General features: G+C 39.1%; 1 protein-coding gene across 8 annotated transcripts in view; it reads right to left on the reverse strand.

Annotated features, from left to right (window-relative positions):
* Nucleotides 1-18,157, reverse strand: part of PARP9 (poly(ADP-ribose) polymerase family member 9) — a 29,706-nt gene that overhangs the window by 1,127 nt on the left and 10,422 nt on the right. For all 8 annotated transcript variants that reach the window (XM_005893415.2, XM_070370110.1, XM_070370118.1 and 5 more), the window contains 6 exons: nt 16,052-16,279; nt 14,579-14,794; nt 11,091-11,154; nt 6,988-7,353; nt 3,442-3,578; nt 2,594-2,768 (listed from right to left, as the gene is read on the reverse strand). In XM_005893415.2, the coding sequence (XP_005893477.2) occupies nt 2,594-2,768; nt 3,442-3,578; nt 6,988-7,353; nt 11,091-11,154; nt 14,579-14,794; nt 16,052-16,279 (1,186 nt within the window). The remainder of the gene's footprint in view (nt 1-2,593; nt 2,769-3,441; nt 3,579-6,987; nt 7,354-11,090; nt 11,155-14,578; nt 14,795-16,051; nt 16,280-18,157) is intronic.

Here is an 18,157-nt window from a genome sequence, read left to right on the forward strand (position 1 = left end):
TGCTCTGGAGCTGGGAGCCGCAAATACTGAAGCCCACACGCCCTAGAGCCTGTGCTCCTGAGAAGCCACCGTGATGAGAAGCCTGCGCACTGCAACTAGAGAATAGCCCCTGCTTGCTGCAACTAGAGAAAAGCCTGTGCGGCAGCAAAGACCCAGGGCAGCTTTCCTGGTATCCCTGAAATCATGCCATGTAATCATTCACCTGCCCCATTAGTTCTGGCCCTCGAGACACACCCACAGTGAGGAACAGAAACATCTCTAGATCTGCAGCTTGCAGTCACTTTACTGTGTATGAGCAAGTGTCCTAGAGTTTGGATACAATGCCAGGGGCTAAAACCCTGCCTGTCTGTTAGAGAAGATGGCTGAATATTAGAGAAAAAAAAATGTCAGGTTTACTGGGCCTCAGACACAGTCAGAGCCTGACCCCATCACATCCCAACCCCACAGCTTGACTTCCGACCAAGCCCTGAGGCAGTTACTGAATGAACTGGTGCTGAAGCTGAAGCTCCAATACTTTGGCTATCGGTTGCGAAGAGCCGACTCATTGGAAAAGACCCTGATGATGGGAAACATTAAAAGCAAAAGGAGAAAGGGGCAGGAGAGGATGAGATGGTTAGATAGCATCACTGACTCAGTGGACATGAATTTGAGCAAACCCTGGAGATAGTGGAGGACAGGGAATCCTGGCATGCTGCAGTCCATGGGGTTGCAAAGAGTCGGACATGACTGAGCAACTGAACAACAACAAGCGTGGTTTATCTAGCAGAGGACACTTCTTTCAGGCACCTGCAGTTAAGCATTCTCACCAGACACATAGGCACAAGTCACATTATGAGTAGTATCTCCCCACTGAATCTACTGTCTGATTTGCCTCAAGGTAGTGGCTGTTAAGCTAAAGGCTAGGGAGACGAGCACAGAGGCCAGTAGGTAAAAGACTGGTATCTTGAGGCTTAAAGACTAGATGGAGGCAGGATCTTTGGCTGGATTAAAAAGAACAAACTTGGCCAGAAACAAACAGGCCTCATGCTGCTTAGTTTTTAAAGGAGCTGTATGGCTGAAAAAAAAACCCTACAAGTCCAGCTATCAGTAGCCTGGGAGCATTCTAGACCCCTGGGGCAAGCCCTGGTAAGCAGTGCACCTAGAAGTGACCAAAGGCAGCATACAAAATGAAGATTTCCCCAGAGTGCAAACAAGGGTCTTACTTCACTCCCCGAATAGAGTTCTTACTATTCCAGTTCAGCAGCATGTGGTTAGTGGTACAGACCAGTGACTTGTGTGTTTTCCTTCTCCCCTTTCGAAATGGGGAGTTCTTATCGCAATTTTCCTGCTCGCTCTCACATCATTATACAATGAGTGTATTAGGACAATTGCTTTGCCTCTAAGCTTTAAGAGAAGACTGCCTGAACTTGAGACTGAGGAAACAAGATGAGTGTCTGGGACTGTCTTCCTTGGGAGAATGGTGTGTGTCTTAGCTGTTTGGAGAAGAAATATATATAGATATTGGGTAGGCAACTAGCAGTACCTGTCACAGAACTGAAAAGAAGGCACTTGCTGGATTTGGAAAATAGGAGGATCTTGATGTTTTTAGAGTAGTTTAAGTTAAAATAGAAGGAGCACTGGTGGAGTGCAGAAAAGCCAGTTACAATGGGTTTAGAAGCAAATGGGAGTCATGAATTTTTAAGACTTTGCCAATGAAAGGACCATACTGATTATCACTTTCCTGGTTATACTCAAAAACTTCTTGGTGGGGATTCATTTATCAGTTTGTATTCCTAGGTGAAAAATTGTTCATATTCAATTTTTACCGTAGGTATTGCTTATGTTTTCTGTGGGGCAAAGAGAAGATGATTCCCAGACCCTATGCTTTCCAGAAATCAAGACTTGGAGTAGGCTCTACAACAAGGATCATGCTACATATTTGAAAGGTAAAGATCAAGAGCTACATCTTTAATAGACCAGGCAAAACCAAGCTGCATTGCCAGGTATCCTCTGTGATGGCTACAAAAACTTCTTAACTTCATCTGGAGAGATTTAAAGTGGAAAATACAGAGGTAAAATATGCAATATTTTTGTATAACTGAGACATAGAAGCTACTATACATAGGACTCCCATAACTGGGAAGGAACTTAAAATATTCATTTCACCTGCCAGATGATGCCTAATTCATTCCCTAGCAGCTACAGGAAATGAAAAGGATGGAAGAGAAAAGACCAACTTTATTAAATTCAGAAAAATGCTCTTTTAATTAAGGAGGAAGATGGTTTGGTACCGTTGATAATTTTTTGTCAAGATAAGAGAAGAAAAAAAAGCTCCAAGGTGCTCTCTGTAGAGAGGCCACAAACACAGAAAGGGGAAAAACAGTGAACTGTAGTTCTTACTGCAAACACTTTCATCAAAATAAAACGCACCAGCCACAAAATACATAAAAGATAAATTTTAAATATTACCCTTTCCAAATGACTTTACCACTAAATCCCAGGTGTAAATGACGCCCTCACTGAAGCAACAATGCTATTAGTGGTGAGTCACCTGCTGATGTCTGCTCACCAACTCCCACATACAGTAAGCCAACTATGAGGGGCTGACACCTACCGCAGGGCATGGAGTACACTCGGTGAAAGCCGACTCTGCATACCATTTTGCAGAACTGATGTGGGACTTGCTGAAACAACCTGTAGCTCACAGGTTTTCCAGAGGGTCTCCCTTCCATCATTTTCTTCCTTTCTTGGAAGGCAGCCATGAGAAGCACATTGTCTATCTTCTCTACCTACAGCCCAAGGAAATGAAAAACTGAAAAAGATGCTGGAGAAATGCTACTTAAATTGCCTGATACTGTGTTTATTTATTTATTTATGTGTTTATTATTTATGTGTTTATTACTTTGCATGTGATATGCTTTTCATATAAAGTTGCAGAAGAGTCTCTCCTGACTCCAACTTTCTCCTATTTTGACTTCTATCTCTTCAAAATTCCCTATCCCTTCTTTAATAAAAACTCACTGAGCTGTCGCTATGTGCCAGGAACTAGTAATGAAATGGACAAGTGCAGACACAGTCTTTGCTTCCTAAAGCTTATAGTTTAGTGAGAGATAAAAATAGGTAAGCAATTACAATACAGTGTGATAAATGCTTCTTTTATCATATATATTTTATGTGATGTATATACACATATATTTTATGTAATAAAACATTTTGTTTCAAGATAGGCAGATAGTTTTCTCTGAGTCTTGATCTATGCTTCTATACATCCTAACATCATTTCTACCACTTGATTCCAACAATACCCCTCATCCCTACCCATCCCTGCCCTCCTTTCAGACGAACTCCTAGGATTGCAGGACAATGAGCAACTAGCTTAGTCATCAGTGGGCAAGTTTTTCTTCTGGCTGTGGAACCAAATGATAGCAAGATGAGTCAAATTCTTCCCTTAATTAAGTATACCTTTATAACTCGCAAACCACAGTCTTCAAACTGTTTTTTTTTATCCTGAATTTCTGGAGCTGAAAGCGTTAGCCATTTCAGAAATGTATTTTCCTTCATTTGATTCTGGTTTTCTGGTTGCTGATCAGTGTGCTGCCCTAAAAGTAAGTAACATAAAACTTTGTCTCAGTGATCTATGAGAGGAAAAGGTTTGTAAAGAGATTAAATGAGGGAATTTCCTGGTGGTTCAGTGGTTAGGACTCGGTGTATCTACTGCCAGGGCCTGGGTTCAATTTCTGATTGAGAAACTAAGATCCCAAAAGCAGCACAGCCCAGCCAAATAAATAAATAAGCAGAAATTAAATGAAATAAATTATAAAAAAAATTTGGAGGAGAAGATTAGCAGTTTAATTTGTATGCCTCATGTATTTACAGCATGCAATGACAGCTATAATTCCATGAGAAATCATAGGATAAAATGGGGGGTGGGTAATAAATTTGTCCCCAGATTGATTTAGATTATGAAGTTGAGAGGGTAAGAGGAAAAAGAGCATTAATATATATTTTCCCTATCAATGCCGTAATGATGACATATAGTTGTTTTGCTAATAGGAAATGTTTATATTTCTAGCCAGGATGCCAATCAACAAAAAAAGACAAACATAAGAAAATATTAAGGAGTGATGGAAAACAATAAGACATTTATGTAACACTTCAAAGTTTTCAAAAATAGTTTCATATCTCTACCTCATTTGAGTATTACAACACCACCACTGAAATAATTAACACAATTTTACAAAGAGGAAAATAGAAACTCATATTAGTTAAGTGACTTGCTCAATAACACAAAGCTAGTAAGTACAGACCTAAGGTTATAAACCTGGCTTTCCCCAGTGCTTTCTGTAAGGGGCAAGGCAGAACATTTAGTACATATGTTGTTCATATGCCACCCAGCCAAGGACAACAAAATTTGGAGATTGAGTTTATGATGTAATGTCTTTCCTACCTTCCTTCCTTTCCCCTCTTTTTCTTCCTTCTTTCCTTCCTTAATTTCTTTCCTTCATTCCAATTTTACATTTAAGGGACAACCGTTCATTGCCCAAAGGAGCTCCTTATTGGACTAAATATCTATACATGAGTGAACAAATGAAAACCTGCCAAAAGGCTTCTTTTCTTTCAGTTTACTTTCTTTTTGACGTAAGACTGAATATACTAAAATGACCTAATCCCCAGCACACTATGTAATTGAGTATGCTCAATTTAACCACAAAAAAAACATGTTATAAAGTCAGAGAAACTCATAGAGAGGGCCAAGTTGTAACTCTGGAAAGCAAGAGAGCAGGAGGGATATAACTCCATAGCAGAGAACTCCCATGCCAGGACATTTCAAAGGAAGAGTCTGTAAGTTAAATGTGGAGAGTTGTATAGCAGAAACCAATACAACACTGTAAAGCAATTATTCTCCAGTGAAAAATGAAAAAAAATAAGATCATAGCAATCACTGTACAACTCTGTATATATACTAAAATCCATTGAATTGTATACTTTAAATGAATGAACTTCATGGTATATAAATTATGTATTAACAAAATTATTTAAAAATTGAGGTAACTTCCAAAATGAAATACACTAAGTGGCAAATGACAAAAAAAAAATCTGGAGAGTAATGACTCACATTTATCAAGTATAATATTGTTGCCATTGTTTAGCAGTGATGCACTAATTCAGTTTACTCCTACTCATTTGCCTGGAAACCAAAGATCCATGGACTGCAGCACACCAGGCTTCCCAGTTCTTCACTATCTCCCCGAGTTTGCTCAAACTCATGTTCATTGAGTCAGTGATGCCATCCAACCATCTCAGAGTTCAGCAAACATTTACTGAGTTCCTATTACATGCCAGGCACTGGGCTGAGCACTGGAAACTCAAAGATCCACAAACTCCTGCTATCAGGAACACTCACCAGGAAAGATTAGAAGAGCACCATTAAAGAGGAGATGCCTAACTTCTATTATTTAAAACATACTGTTCATGTGGACAGCTGATGTTCCCTATAGTAAGAACTCATTTCAAAATTGTCCATTTTGTTAATGAAGATCTTAACCTGATTAGAAGGGGCTAAGGGTTTATGAACCTCTGAAACACTGCTGTGGAATAATATGCTTAGTCACCAACTGCCAAAAAATGCCACCTTGCAGCACAGCAGGGGACTTACATGACTAAATTGCCAGTAGCTGGGAAAGTAGGCCAACTTTATGAACGAACTTAATGTCACAAGCTTTATAGGCGATCAGTATTATTTTCAATCTTGTTCTCTTAAGAAGTATCAATGTCAGTTTAAAGACCCACATTCACTACATTTCAAAAGCTCAGTAGAAATCATAATATTGGGTCTCATTCTTGAATATTACTTTTGTCCGTGTTTTTCGACACTGGGTTTTCTGTGGAATATAGACTCAACATTTATTGTGAACTCCCACTCACTTCGACTATATCTGCCTGAACTATTTTTACAAACACATGGCGAGAATAAGGTATTCTTTGAAATTATACATCTGAATTTTTGTACTAAATTCATTCTCCACATTACAACCAGTGATCTTTCTAAAATACAAGTTTGACCTTGTCTTTGCTTAAAATCATTCAAGGTTCTCCACGTATTTCAAGAAAAACTTTGAATATTTTCATGTGGTTTATAAAGTCTTGCATAACCTAGGCCTAGCGATGGTCTGATTTCTTGGAAGTTCTTTCTTTGTTTACTAACTCCCACCTAGTCTTCACTTCTCCGTTTCCAACACCTCCCCCTTACGGCCCAAGTCTGGGTCAGGCGCCTCACCCAGTTGTGTCCACAGCACTTTCACCTTCCTGTTTCATAACTAACCTGCTTACATTAGTCAAATAAATGAAAAAATTAGCCTCAGTCTCCCAAGGCAATATTTTTAATGGTATAATTTCCTAGTGAGCTCTAGGACTAAGTTAAAGGATCTCTCGAGACCCAAATTCTCACAGTTATCCTGATGGATTTTGCCCCATTGAATGAGTGATGCTTGACTGGATCTCACAGTACCGATGAACAATTTACGCTGGTGAGAAGGCTCAGAGTAAGTAATTTTAGGGCTCTTAACTCTGCCAGCAATAAATAACTCCAATAAAACTCAAAGAAATGAATTAAATAAGTGGAATGTGTTTGTATCTGAATGTTCCATCTGAAGAATTAGGGATGTACTTTTTTTTCCTAGAGCCTGGGCTTGGGATACCCTGGGTTTTGCATGTAGTTGCCTCTTAGGCAATCCATGTCATCATCAGTAAATCCAATTGTGTATGTGTGTGTGTGTGTGTTTTCATTTACTAATAATTAACCTTGCTGGTAGAGTCAAAAAATGGTTATAAAAGTTTATGGCCTTTTATGGTTACCAAGAAAAAAAAAAAAGATTATGGCCTAAAACAGACCCAGCATAGTTTGTTCTCTCTCTCCTTCCATTCTTTCTCTCACCCACTTACATATATGAATGCTCACACTCAAAAGCTGGAAGAGCTGACTTTCTAATTTAATAGAAAGTTACTCACCTGACAAGCTCCAAAGGACTTGCTCCTTTGTTCTTGCCATTTCCTCTTGAACTTTACATAGCACCTGTTCAATGTTTATAACTGCCTCAATGAGGTTAGCCGGAGCTCCTCTAATCTCTAAATGTGCCTTTCCCAGGGTGACAATCTCTGAGATAGAGATGCATAAGGTTTTCTGAAGCACAGACAAATCATCGTGTTCCTTTTTTCCGAAGTAGAGGATGTGCTTGTCCTCAGTGATGTGGCACTCCTTGGAGCTCAGTATCCTCTGGATCCACGCTTTGGCCTCATCTATCTTTTCCCAGTAGGATCCCATCAGACTGATGACAGGAAATCTGTTTTCTTTCTTCTCTCTGGTCTCCTGGGGGACTGAAAACACTATCATAAGAAACTACAGAAGGCAAGTGGGTTTTAAACCACCATAGCCAGTGTTTGCCCTAAGCATCCTTAACAGTAGCAGCTTCAATTAAGTACCTATCTCTAAGAGCTGTGTTGGGTACAAAGAAAATCTAAAAACATAGCTTATAGTCTCCTTGGGAACACAGAGTTTATCATGTCTTGCCCCTGCTGTGTTGCTTTGATCAATTTACAGATGAGCTCACCTTGTAATCTCATCCTAGACAATTATTTCTTACTAGATAGGATTTTCCATAAACTCTTATTACCACCAGGTTTAAAATCAGACATCTCTGAAAACCATAGAACTTAGAATGAAAATTGTTTTTTAAAAAATGTCATGTATTTCTGATTATAAAAAATATACATGTTTACTATGGAAAAATTGGAAATTATCAGAGTATAATGAAAGAAAGAAATACCCATAATTTCATAACCTGAGATTCCTTTTTATATCTTATCTGTTTTATGACAGGACATTTTGCAACTCCATAACCAGCATTTGGAGCTTTATAGCTACTGCTACTGAACACAGTATATATTGCACCAGAAAAGGAAATGGAACTCATTTCCGACGCACCCACTGTACCTCTCTCCACAATCTGCCTCCACAGGAGAAAAGATTTATACGAAGAAGAATCTCTGATAGATTAGAGTGACTGAATCCAAACTGAAAAAAAGGAGGGGGCCAGTGGACTAGCTAAGGGGGAATTGCTAGATGAAGCAGTATCTAGAATACATAAAGAATTCCCTCAAATTATTAAGAAAAACAAGCACACCAGTAGCCAGTTGGGCAAAAGATTTCATAGAAAAGGAAATATAAATGGCCCATATATATGTGAAAATATGCCCATCTTCTTTGATAATCAGGGACATGAAAAATAACCAGATTGGCAAAAATTCTAAGTCTGACAATATCAAGAGTTTGGGAGAACATATAGAGCAACTGGAATTCCTATATATTCATGACAGATGTAAAACTGGGACAACCACTCCTATAATTATATTATTTAAAGAAACTTTTGCAGTTGTTTATCGGAAGATGTGCACAAGGAGTTCACAAAAAACTAGAAACTACCCAGATGTCCTTCAAGGATGGAATATCATAGCAATGAAATGGAGTTTTTAGCTACATGGATGAATCTCGGAGACATATTTTGAGGGGGAAAAAGTAAGTTGAACACTTACTATTTCTAGGCATTATTCTAAGTACTTTATATGTATTCTGTTTCCAATTCTCACAGTCCTATGAGATGGGTAGGTACTATTCATAGTTTCCATATTACAAATGAGGAAATTGATTCAGAAATATTATTAAGTAACATGCCCATAGTTATAGGACTAAGTGGTGTCCAGGAAGCTTGTAGATGCAGGCAACCTGACTACAGTGCTCAAAATCTTGCTTCCCAGTGAGTGACCTCAGGATCTCATTAGCGGTCATTAGCATCTTTTCCACTCATATAGTAACTGGCTGGTATCAGGAGCTATGAAAAAGTACCAGGACATACCTAGAAGTAGAAGAGGGAGAATGGCCTCCCTCTGGTAACAATAAAAGCCAAAGTTTTATACAACTGTAAGAAATGACAAGAGATTCTTAAATCAATGACATACTTTAAAAAAAAAAAAAAACCCTTGTTCTATTTGGGAGTTTATATTACTTTTTAGGAGAAAATTTTAAAAATACATGGTGATATTTCATTTATCCATCATTATCAGGAGAGAAGAGTTGCTCTTCCAGGTAACTAAATTGTTCAAAACACTAATGGAGTCTCTTTCAGCACCAAAACATATTTCATTGTATTGGTTAGTTTAATGTTTATAATGGAAGCATACTTCTCTGCCTCCCTAAATAGTCCAACTTTTCCTTAATTATCTGAGGTCATCATCATCATTAATGTCAGTTATTAACCTGTGCTATAATTCCTTTACAGATATCCTCAAGAATTACTGAAGTAAATGGCAATGCCTGGCCCCATTTTTCAGATTCATGATATAGGGACATTTGTATGTTCCTCTTCCATATTATTGTCTCCTAAAACTCCTCCTATCTAGGTTCCCTGCATTCACCGTGGTTTCCCAAATATGCACAACGTTTGTTTGCTTCTGTGAGTTTTCTTCACTTTGGGTGCCCTAACCCCACCAACCCAACTCTGGCCATTGAAAAATCTTGCCAGGGTTGGGAAGGGAGGCTAAAAAGGGAGGGGATATGTGTATATATATATGTGTGTGTGTGTGTGTGTGTGTGTGTATATATATATATTTAATTATGACTGATTCACATTGACATATAGCAGAAACCACCACAACACTGTAAAACAATTATCCTCCAATAAAATAAAGTTTAATAACAATAAAAAAGATTCTGTAAGAAAAAAGAAAAATTTTGCCATCCTCAAAGCACAACTTAGAACTGTCTTGTCCATGAATTCATTCTTGCACCCTTCCAGCTACAGGGCATCCCTCCCTCTTCTAGGTCACCTGAAGAGTTTGTCCATCAGATTCTCATTCATTATTTATCCCCTGGCCTTTGTTTAATGCTGCATAATTTACAGAACATTTTTACATATATAATCTCCAGTTATTCTCACCACACTGTCATTATCATCATTATACAGGATAGATAAATGGGCTCAGAAGAGGTGCATTCACAGGCCAGAGCTCTTAAAGTTCCCTTTTCTTCATTTTCAACACTGCTGGACACTGAACGTCCATAAGTTAATTCCTATATTAAAGGGAATAAGCAAATCATCTTGATCTGAATGGAAAATGTCCTAAAAGTTTCTATTGCTGGTTGAATGTCTGGGGTTCTTAACATCTATAGAATGTTGTGGATTACAAATTTATTTCAGGGGATTTCCCTGGCAGTCCATTTTTGAAGACGCTGTTCTTCCACTGCAGGAGGTACAGGTTCGATCCCTGGTCAGGGAAATAAGATCCCACATGTTGCCCAGCACAGCCAAAAAATTAAAAATATATAAATAAATCTACTTTTTTAAAAAAGACTCTTTCAGAACTACGTATCTAAATTGTCATGACACAATTCCATCTCAGTCTACTCAAACTCCTCTAAAGGAATGAAGTTATAAGACAAAGTTAATTCTTCTCCAACAACAACCAGGACTAGTTTAATCCAGTGATTCCCAAATCTGGTTCAGCAGCCAAACTGACCAGGAAGCACTGAAAAATATACATGCTTGGCCCAGACCCTGAGTTCCTGAATTAGAATCTGTAGAGTTGGGCCATACATATTTTTATTTGTTTTTTAAAGTTTCCATCATGATCCCACTGATTACTCAGGGTGACTAGCATTGGGTTAATCTACTTATTATTATCTGGTATTACTGAGATGTATTTTCTATGATTACTAATGAATAACCCCATTTAGACATCACTCCATTCAAAACAGAAAGACTAACTGGTTTAGTAAGCTCATGAAAAAATATAGCCAGCTTTTTGTGAATGGACTACTCACACTGTGGATTACCTATTGTGACTGTAACTTAGCCTCTCTCTGTTCATATCATGAAACTAGGATGAGCAAAAATAGAATTGTGGCCAGGTATAGAGCACACAGGTATCCAGACAGGAGCACAATGAAACATATGTGGCTTATGTATTCATTTTCTCCCCTCCATTACTTCAGATGATCAAGAATAGAATGAGCCTATGGTGGGAGACTATATTTCTAGACCCATGAGTTTCTTACTCACCACCAGGGTAATTGTTGGGACCCTGCAGCTTGAACTTATTCTTTTCCATTTCAGCACTGAAAGCCTGCAAGAAGCAAAACAGAGTGGAGAGTCCTAAGTGGGGCTTTTAGCTACTGTCATTAAAATCCCTCTCTTTACTTGCACTCGCCATACCTGACCTCACCCACTCTGTCATCCCCTATTCCCACTGTCACAAATCTAAAGCAACCTTTAAGAAAGTCCTCGGGAACAGCCAATGCAGCACTACAATCTATTAGAACATATAGGGGAAACAAGTATAGGAAAAATGGAAAGGAAAAACTCTTAAAATCTGGCATAAAAAAGGAGAATGTATATCCCAAAGCAAAATATAATCATTCATAGATATTAATGCCCTGCTACCATGGGGTTGCAAAGAGTCAGACATGACTGAGCACACACACACCCCACAACAATGACAAATTATATATTAGGCACTGAACTAAAGGTGTGGATATATCACTGAAGAAGACAAATAGTGGCAGATGTTCTTGTAATCAATAAAACAAATTCATTTTTAAAAGTTATATGCATACCACACTGTAGTCTGAATGATCAATTCTTATAAAGTGCTTAAAATTGTACCCAGGCTATTGTAAATACTCAAGATGTTAGCTATTGTTTTAATTATTATTATATGACAGTATGCACACAGAGATTTATGTATATTGCCATGTAGATCCTTTATCATAGTATCCATTTGAAAAAACTCATCTCTCCTGGGGTTTGGAACCACCATGCACAGGGTCTTCTTAGTTTAAAGTTGATGCAATTGGCAGTAATTCTTCATTGAAAAAGATGGTAGATAATGAGGTAAAGTCTAGAATCTTCATTTCATCTGAACTTTAATAATGAAGTTTCTTAACCTGTAGCAGTTTTTCTTCAAAAATTATATTTGCAATTGCTATTTCCAGAACAAAAAAGCCCTCATATTTATTTAGTACCTGGAGTGGTCATAACAGGGAGGAGCTTCCCTGCCCTCCAAAATAAACAAGATAATATTATCTGCTGATAAATGGACTAACAATAGCTGTCAAACACAAAATGGATAAAAATCAGCTTTTTTCCAAATTCACTTAAAGTCAGTATGCATTCCTGGGTTAGAAATCAATGAGGCAAGCCTTTTGAATTGAAAATGAAAGAAAACTGTAACTTAATCAGGACCAAAAATTTAGAAGGTGTGGATAACAAGCAGTTTGGAAATGCATATCCAAATGGCAAGAACTTGGCAGTTTTCCCAGTTCTGTCCACAAAAGACCAACAACTCGTGTGAAGACTGTGAGGAGTGTTCCTAGTAAGGAGTTTCTTATTCTGAGATGTAATGTCTGGCACAAGGTAGATATGCAACACATATTTGTTAAATAACCAAATGAAGGACTATCCATTGCCTTTTGTACATACTCAGCACCACCCAGGAACCTTATCATCATGAAATACTAATGAACACAGTATATAGGTCAGCTGGGGAGTTATTTGCTCATTGTTATTCATGAATTGGAAATTCATCAGTGTGTGAACATAAGTATCACTTTATTGTGAGTTCAGTATACGCTGGTCTTCCTGAGCCAGGTCAACTCTAGATGTCTGACAAATCCATTCTCTGGATTGTAGGGACCTTGCCAAGGTAATGCCCCCTGTGAAGTGTGCAGACTACCCTCTATTCTTTCTGAACATAAAGTCCTTGTTGAAAGACTCATTTACGAGGAAAAGATGTGCTTAAAAAAAGACTACAGGAGTATACATACATGTATGCACATACTTCCACATGGATATTATGTAGTAAGTGTTAGTCACTCAATTGTGTCCGACTCTTTGCGACCCCATGGACTATATAGCCCGCCAGGGTCCTCTGTCCGTGGGATTTCCCAGGCAAGAATACTAGAGTGGTTGCCATTCCCTTCTCCAGGGGATCTTCCCAACCCAGGGATTGAACACGAGTCTCCTGCATTGCAGGCAGATTCTTTACCATGTGAGCCACTAGGGAAGCCCTAAAATGTAGTGTTAACACTGAAAAAAGCCTGAAGGAATGGTCATTGTTCAGGGTACAATATAAGTTACTTTTTAAGATAATCTTCTCCTTTGAGTCACAAAACTGAAAGCTGTATCATCCTTCATGATATTTTCCCCCCTATATTTTTGTTTAGTGTTTCAGAACACAGGCTTTAGGGTCAGACCAACAGACAGAGGTTGGACTCTTGGCTCAGCCACTGGACTAGGTATGTACATATTAATCTCTGGTCCCACTTGTAAGATGGAGATGACAATAAGGACTAGCTTCTTCTTGGTACAGTACCTGGCTGATGCAACTCATGGCAACTACTTTTGTTATTAGCCCCCAGGGGAGCTCTCAGACCATGGTTTTCTGTATTGTTGAACTGCCATTTACATTTTTGCTTGTATGTTGACGAGCACAAGCACTTTCTCTTCTGGTGGTGGTTTAGTTGCTAAGTTGTGTCCAACTCCTGTGATCCCATGGACTGTAGCCTGTCAGGCTCCCCTGTCCATGGGATTCTCCAGGCAACAATACTGAAGTGGGTTGCCATTTCCTTCTTCAGGGGATCTTCCCAATCTAGGAATCAAACCCAGGTCTCCTACATTGCAGGAGGATTCTTTGCTGACTGAGCTTTACTGAGTCTTTACTGACGAGGGAAGCCCCACTTCCTTTTCTAGTTGGGGCTAATTCCTCTTATAGGGATATGGTGCTTTATGGACAGTCCAGGGATGTATTCTGAGCACCCATCTGGGCCTAGTAATAGTCCTCTTCAGTGGGTGGTGGGTGGAATTGGTGAACTTCATTGGAATGACAGGCTGTTTAATTTTGTCAAGAAGATAAGCTGCATCACTGGGTAATTCACCAGTTTTGCAGGTCAGCTGTGGATGAGACAGTGGTGTACTAGAGCTGGCTTACACTGGCTCATGAGACTCCACGGTGAATGTCTCTTTCCAATTCCTCCTTCGGTAATGTAACATAGATAGCTTGAGATCAGCAATGGAAATCAGCTAACACTACAAACCTCCCCCTCCAGCAAGGCAGCAAGAGGAATAAGAACATTTACACTTGTTCCAGGAAAGTGCAAACTAGAACAAGTCTAAGCTTGTTTTCTTGTAGAGAGAGAGAAAATGGCAACTACCCACATGGAGACAGGCTGGAAAGTGGGAAAGAGAAGGGGAGGAGCAAAGGACCCCACAAAACTAGGAGGTTGCATACCTTTAAGGAGCAGAGGGAAGAATAAATGCCCACAAAGGACAAGAGAAAAGCTAGGTAGTGGGGTAGACATGGCTTCTACAATGACATTCCTTACTAGGTCAGAGGTGAATGATTTATAAAAATTAAATTTCACCAAGTTAGACCATCATCATGCTCCACAGCACTTAACAAAACCTGTATCTTACTTTGGAGATACTAAATAGATGTTGTTGAGGAAATGAATATGAACGAACCACAGGACACTTCTAAGATATTAACTTACCTTATATGTCTCCAATTCTTCGGGGAAGATCACAAACTTTACAGCTAATTGTTGCAAACTTTGTCTGGCAAATATTAAAACTTCATTAAACATAATCTCTGCTATTTCACTCTTCTTCATACCAGTGATTCCAGTCCCAAAGGCAGGAAAGGAAATGGAAGTCATATTTAGTTCAAGGCATTTTTCCAAGCATTTCTTCATCGCATCTTTCAATGGCTTTAGGAAAAACAAAAATTTAAGATTAGTATTTTGAGTCAAAAATAAGACTTCACTTACCCACTTACCCTTTAATCCTGCCCATATTTTATAACGCCAACCTCCACTATTCCTCAGGGCCATGCCCATGCCTCCTCAGAGAACAGGAAAGGTATCACTCCGTAGGGGACCCATTACAGCTGTAAGGTTAAATGATGAGGAATGAAAGGGTTGAGAAACTGAAGTGACTGACTGGTACATGTTGTGCCATTCAGGGCATTTGGGCATCGGGATTGCCCTCAATTTATGTAGCCTTCTCCCCAGATTAGAGAGCCAATCTTCAGTTTATCCCCCACTTACCTGCCACTTCTGGATCAACATAAAGAGCTTTAATAAAGGACGGAGAGGTTAAAGTAAGTGATCAACATTTATTTAAAGTCATTAAGATCTGTCATGTAATTTATTTTTGGCAGATTTAAACTTCCATCAATATTTCAACATTCAAACTGAACACTGTAGTAGGAACGTTATTGGATAACTTTCTTACATTATACTAATATACTAGTATGTTAGTTATACTAATGTAACAAGATTATACCAATGTGCAAGGACCTCGGAAAACTGAGTGACTGGAAAAAGCAGAGAGTGACTGAATGACCAATTTGGGATTTGAGGGCTCTCTAGACAAGAGAAGATCAGAAATGGTGATAAAATAAATATGGACAAAGACAGAAAAGGAGATTAAGTTTCCCTTTCTCTACATTTCAGTGGGTTCCCCCTAGTCCTTAACGTATACAATTTATGCCCCTCAGTTGTAGAGTCAGCCAGAAAGCTAAGCTTTACCACAGGTACTTTACCACAGAGAAGCCCTCACAGGTAACAGATTTGACTGGAATGGTACTGGAAGAGAGATCCCAGGTCCTCCTGGGATTTAACAGATGGCAGGAGATAGGGAGAGGCTGAGTGCCTGGCCCATATGTAAGAAGAGGCCTGTAGGGCCACTGGGTGCAGAGAGGGAGCCCTGATGTTTCTGTGTCTATCTGTGGCATGCCCACTTAAAATTCAGACATGGACTAAGCGATAATTTAAATTAAACTTCTTAAGACAATTTGTGACTACAACATCTGTTTACTATTTCAGGTATTCACAGGAGTAGTAGAGAATAGGGAATATTCCACTTGACAATAACATAACATGAATGTCATGACATGATGGAAATTCAACAGACTATTACATAGACTTTGGAGACACAGAAAGATAAATTTATTTTGACCTTACCAGTTTTTGTTCAGAATATTCTGAAGTCCATAACACATGGTATATGTATTTGCAAGACAATTTAAATCCTCTTGTGACCAGTACCAACTGGGAATCTAGTACTGTCTTAGTTATTTTTTGGTGTAATTCCCGCTCTATTTCATCTCCGGCTGCTTTTAGAATTGATTCTGACACAGACCCAGCTCTAAGACCAATACGGGGGTACATAGAATTAACAATTACATCTGTCTGAAAAGGGAAAAAAAATGAACACGGTTCAGTGTTATATTACTTTTTCTTAAATGACTAATTTAAATATTTATTTTCCTGAAGAGCTTTGAAAAATACTTTTGAAGATCCTAAATCCATAAAACTATCACTTAATAACAGATATAAAATTTCCAAAGAGTGATCATTTGATTATCATGAGTCTGTTCGTGCTAATCAGAAATTACGTAAAACATGTAGATGATACAATTTTTATTGCAAACATCTGTCAGCCCCTTGCTGGCTTATACTCCCAATATTCTCAGATTCAGAACCTTCTCGATGATTTGTTTTAAGCTTCATCAATAAGTGGTTTCATTCTATAATCCATTGTCTTCACTTTTCGCTGTTTCTATGTGAATGTTCATGTTGTCTTACAGAGTGGAAATAAAATTTATAAGGAAATTTCTACCCCCTAAAGTTCGTGTTTTTTAAAGTAAGTGGCATATGGTTAAAGAAAGCACAAATGAGATGAAAAAGTTCACAGTGGGAAGTAGGTCTCCCTCTTGGTGGGGGTCCCCAGGTCCCCCTAATTCATCTTGATGACTTTGGCTCCTTTTGGGGTAACTTATGTACTTCTCATGGGTATTAATGAATGTGTCACTTTGAAAATGCAATCAGAACTTGCAAGTTGGAGGCACTGGCACCCTTTACAAATTTTAAAATTCTTAATGTTGGTAATAATTAAATATAATAGAATTTTAGTTAAAGAAATAAGCTATTCAACCAGGATGTTTCCACTTTAATTTTAAATTGGCATATTAATGATTTATCAAATAAATATTTCATCTCCTGGGGTCCCCTCAGTCTTCTTTTTAATTGTCTTGTAAGCAATAAACGGAATTTTTTCACTTGTGATTAATCCTGTTTGACTATGGCCACAGGAGAGTCACGGATCATGGGGATAATAGAGAATATAGCCTTATATTCTTTCTCTTCCTCTGTTGCAGCCCCTGCTCTCTGCTGCCTCCTTTCAGTTATTTGTCAGTAACTTGTTGGACACCAACATGCATGCCCAGAGACCAGCTCCAGAGCTACAGAGATGAACAAGTGACAATCCCCACCGTCAAGGTGCTCTCTGCCTGGTAGAGAAGCTGCACTAATCCAGAAGCACCTGGTTCACTGTTACCTTGACTCTATCCCCTCCCTGTCAGTGCCCTCACCTTTGTGCCCTACTATCCCTGGCTAAAGGCTAAGTTACAATTTGTATCCTCCACAGCCCCTGGCACAGAGCCACATCAGATCAGATCAGTCACTCAGTCATGTCCGACTCTTTGCGACCCCATGAATTGCAGCACGCCAGGCCTCCCTGTCCATCACCAACTCCCAGAGTTCACTCAGACTCATGTCCATCGAGTCAGTGATGCCATCCAGCCATCTCATCCTCTGTCGTCCCCTTCTCCTCTTGCCCCCAATCCCTCCCAGCATCAGAGTCTTTTCCAATGAGTCAACTCTTCGCATGAGGTAGCCAAAGTACTGGAGTTTCAGCTTTAGCATCATTCCTTCCAAAGAAATCCCAGGGCTGATCTCCTTCAGAATGGACTGGTTGGATCTCCTTGCAGTCCAAGGGACTCTCAAGAGTCTTCTCTAACACCACAGTTCAAAAGCATCAATTCTTCGGCGCTCAGCCTTCTTCACAGTCCAACTCTCACATCCATACATGACCACAGGAAAAACCATAGCCTTGACTAGACGAACTTTGTTGGCAAAGTAATGTCTCTGCTTTTGAATATGCTATCTAGGTTGGTCATAACTTTCCTTCCAAGGAGTAAGCGTTTTTTAATTTCATGGCTGCAGTCACCATCCGTAGTGATTTTGGAGCCCAGAAAAATAAAGTCTGGCACTGTTTCTACTGTTTCC

Source organism: Bos mutus, chromosome 1 (genome assembly GCF_027580195.1).
Source record: "Bos mutus isolate GX-2022 chromosome 1, NWIPB_WYAK_1.1, whole genome shotgun sequence".
In the NCBI taxonomy this organism is placed as follows: Eukaryota; Metazoa; Chordata; class Mammalia; order Artiodactyla; family Bovidae; genus Bos; species Bos mutus.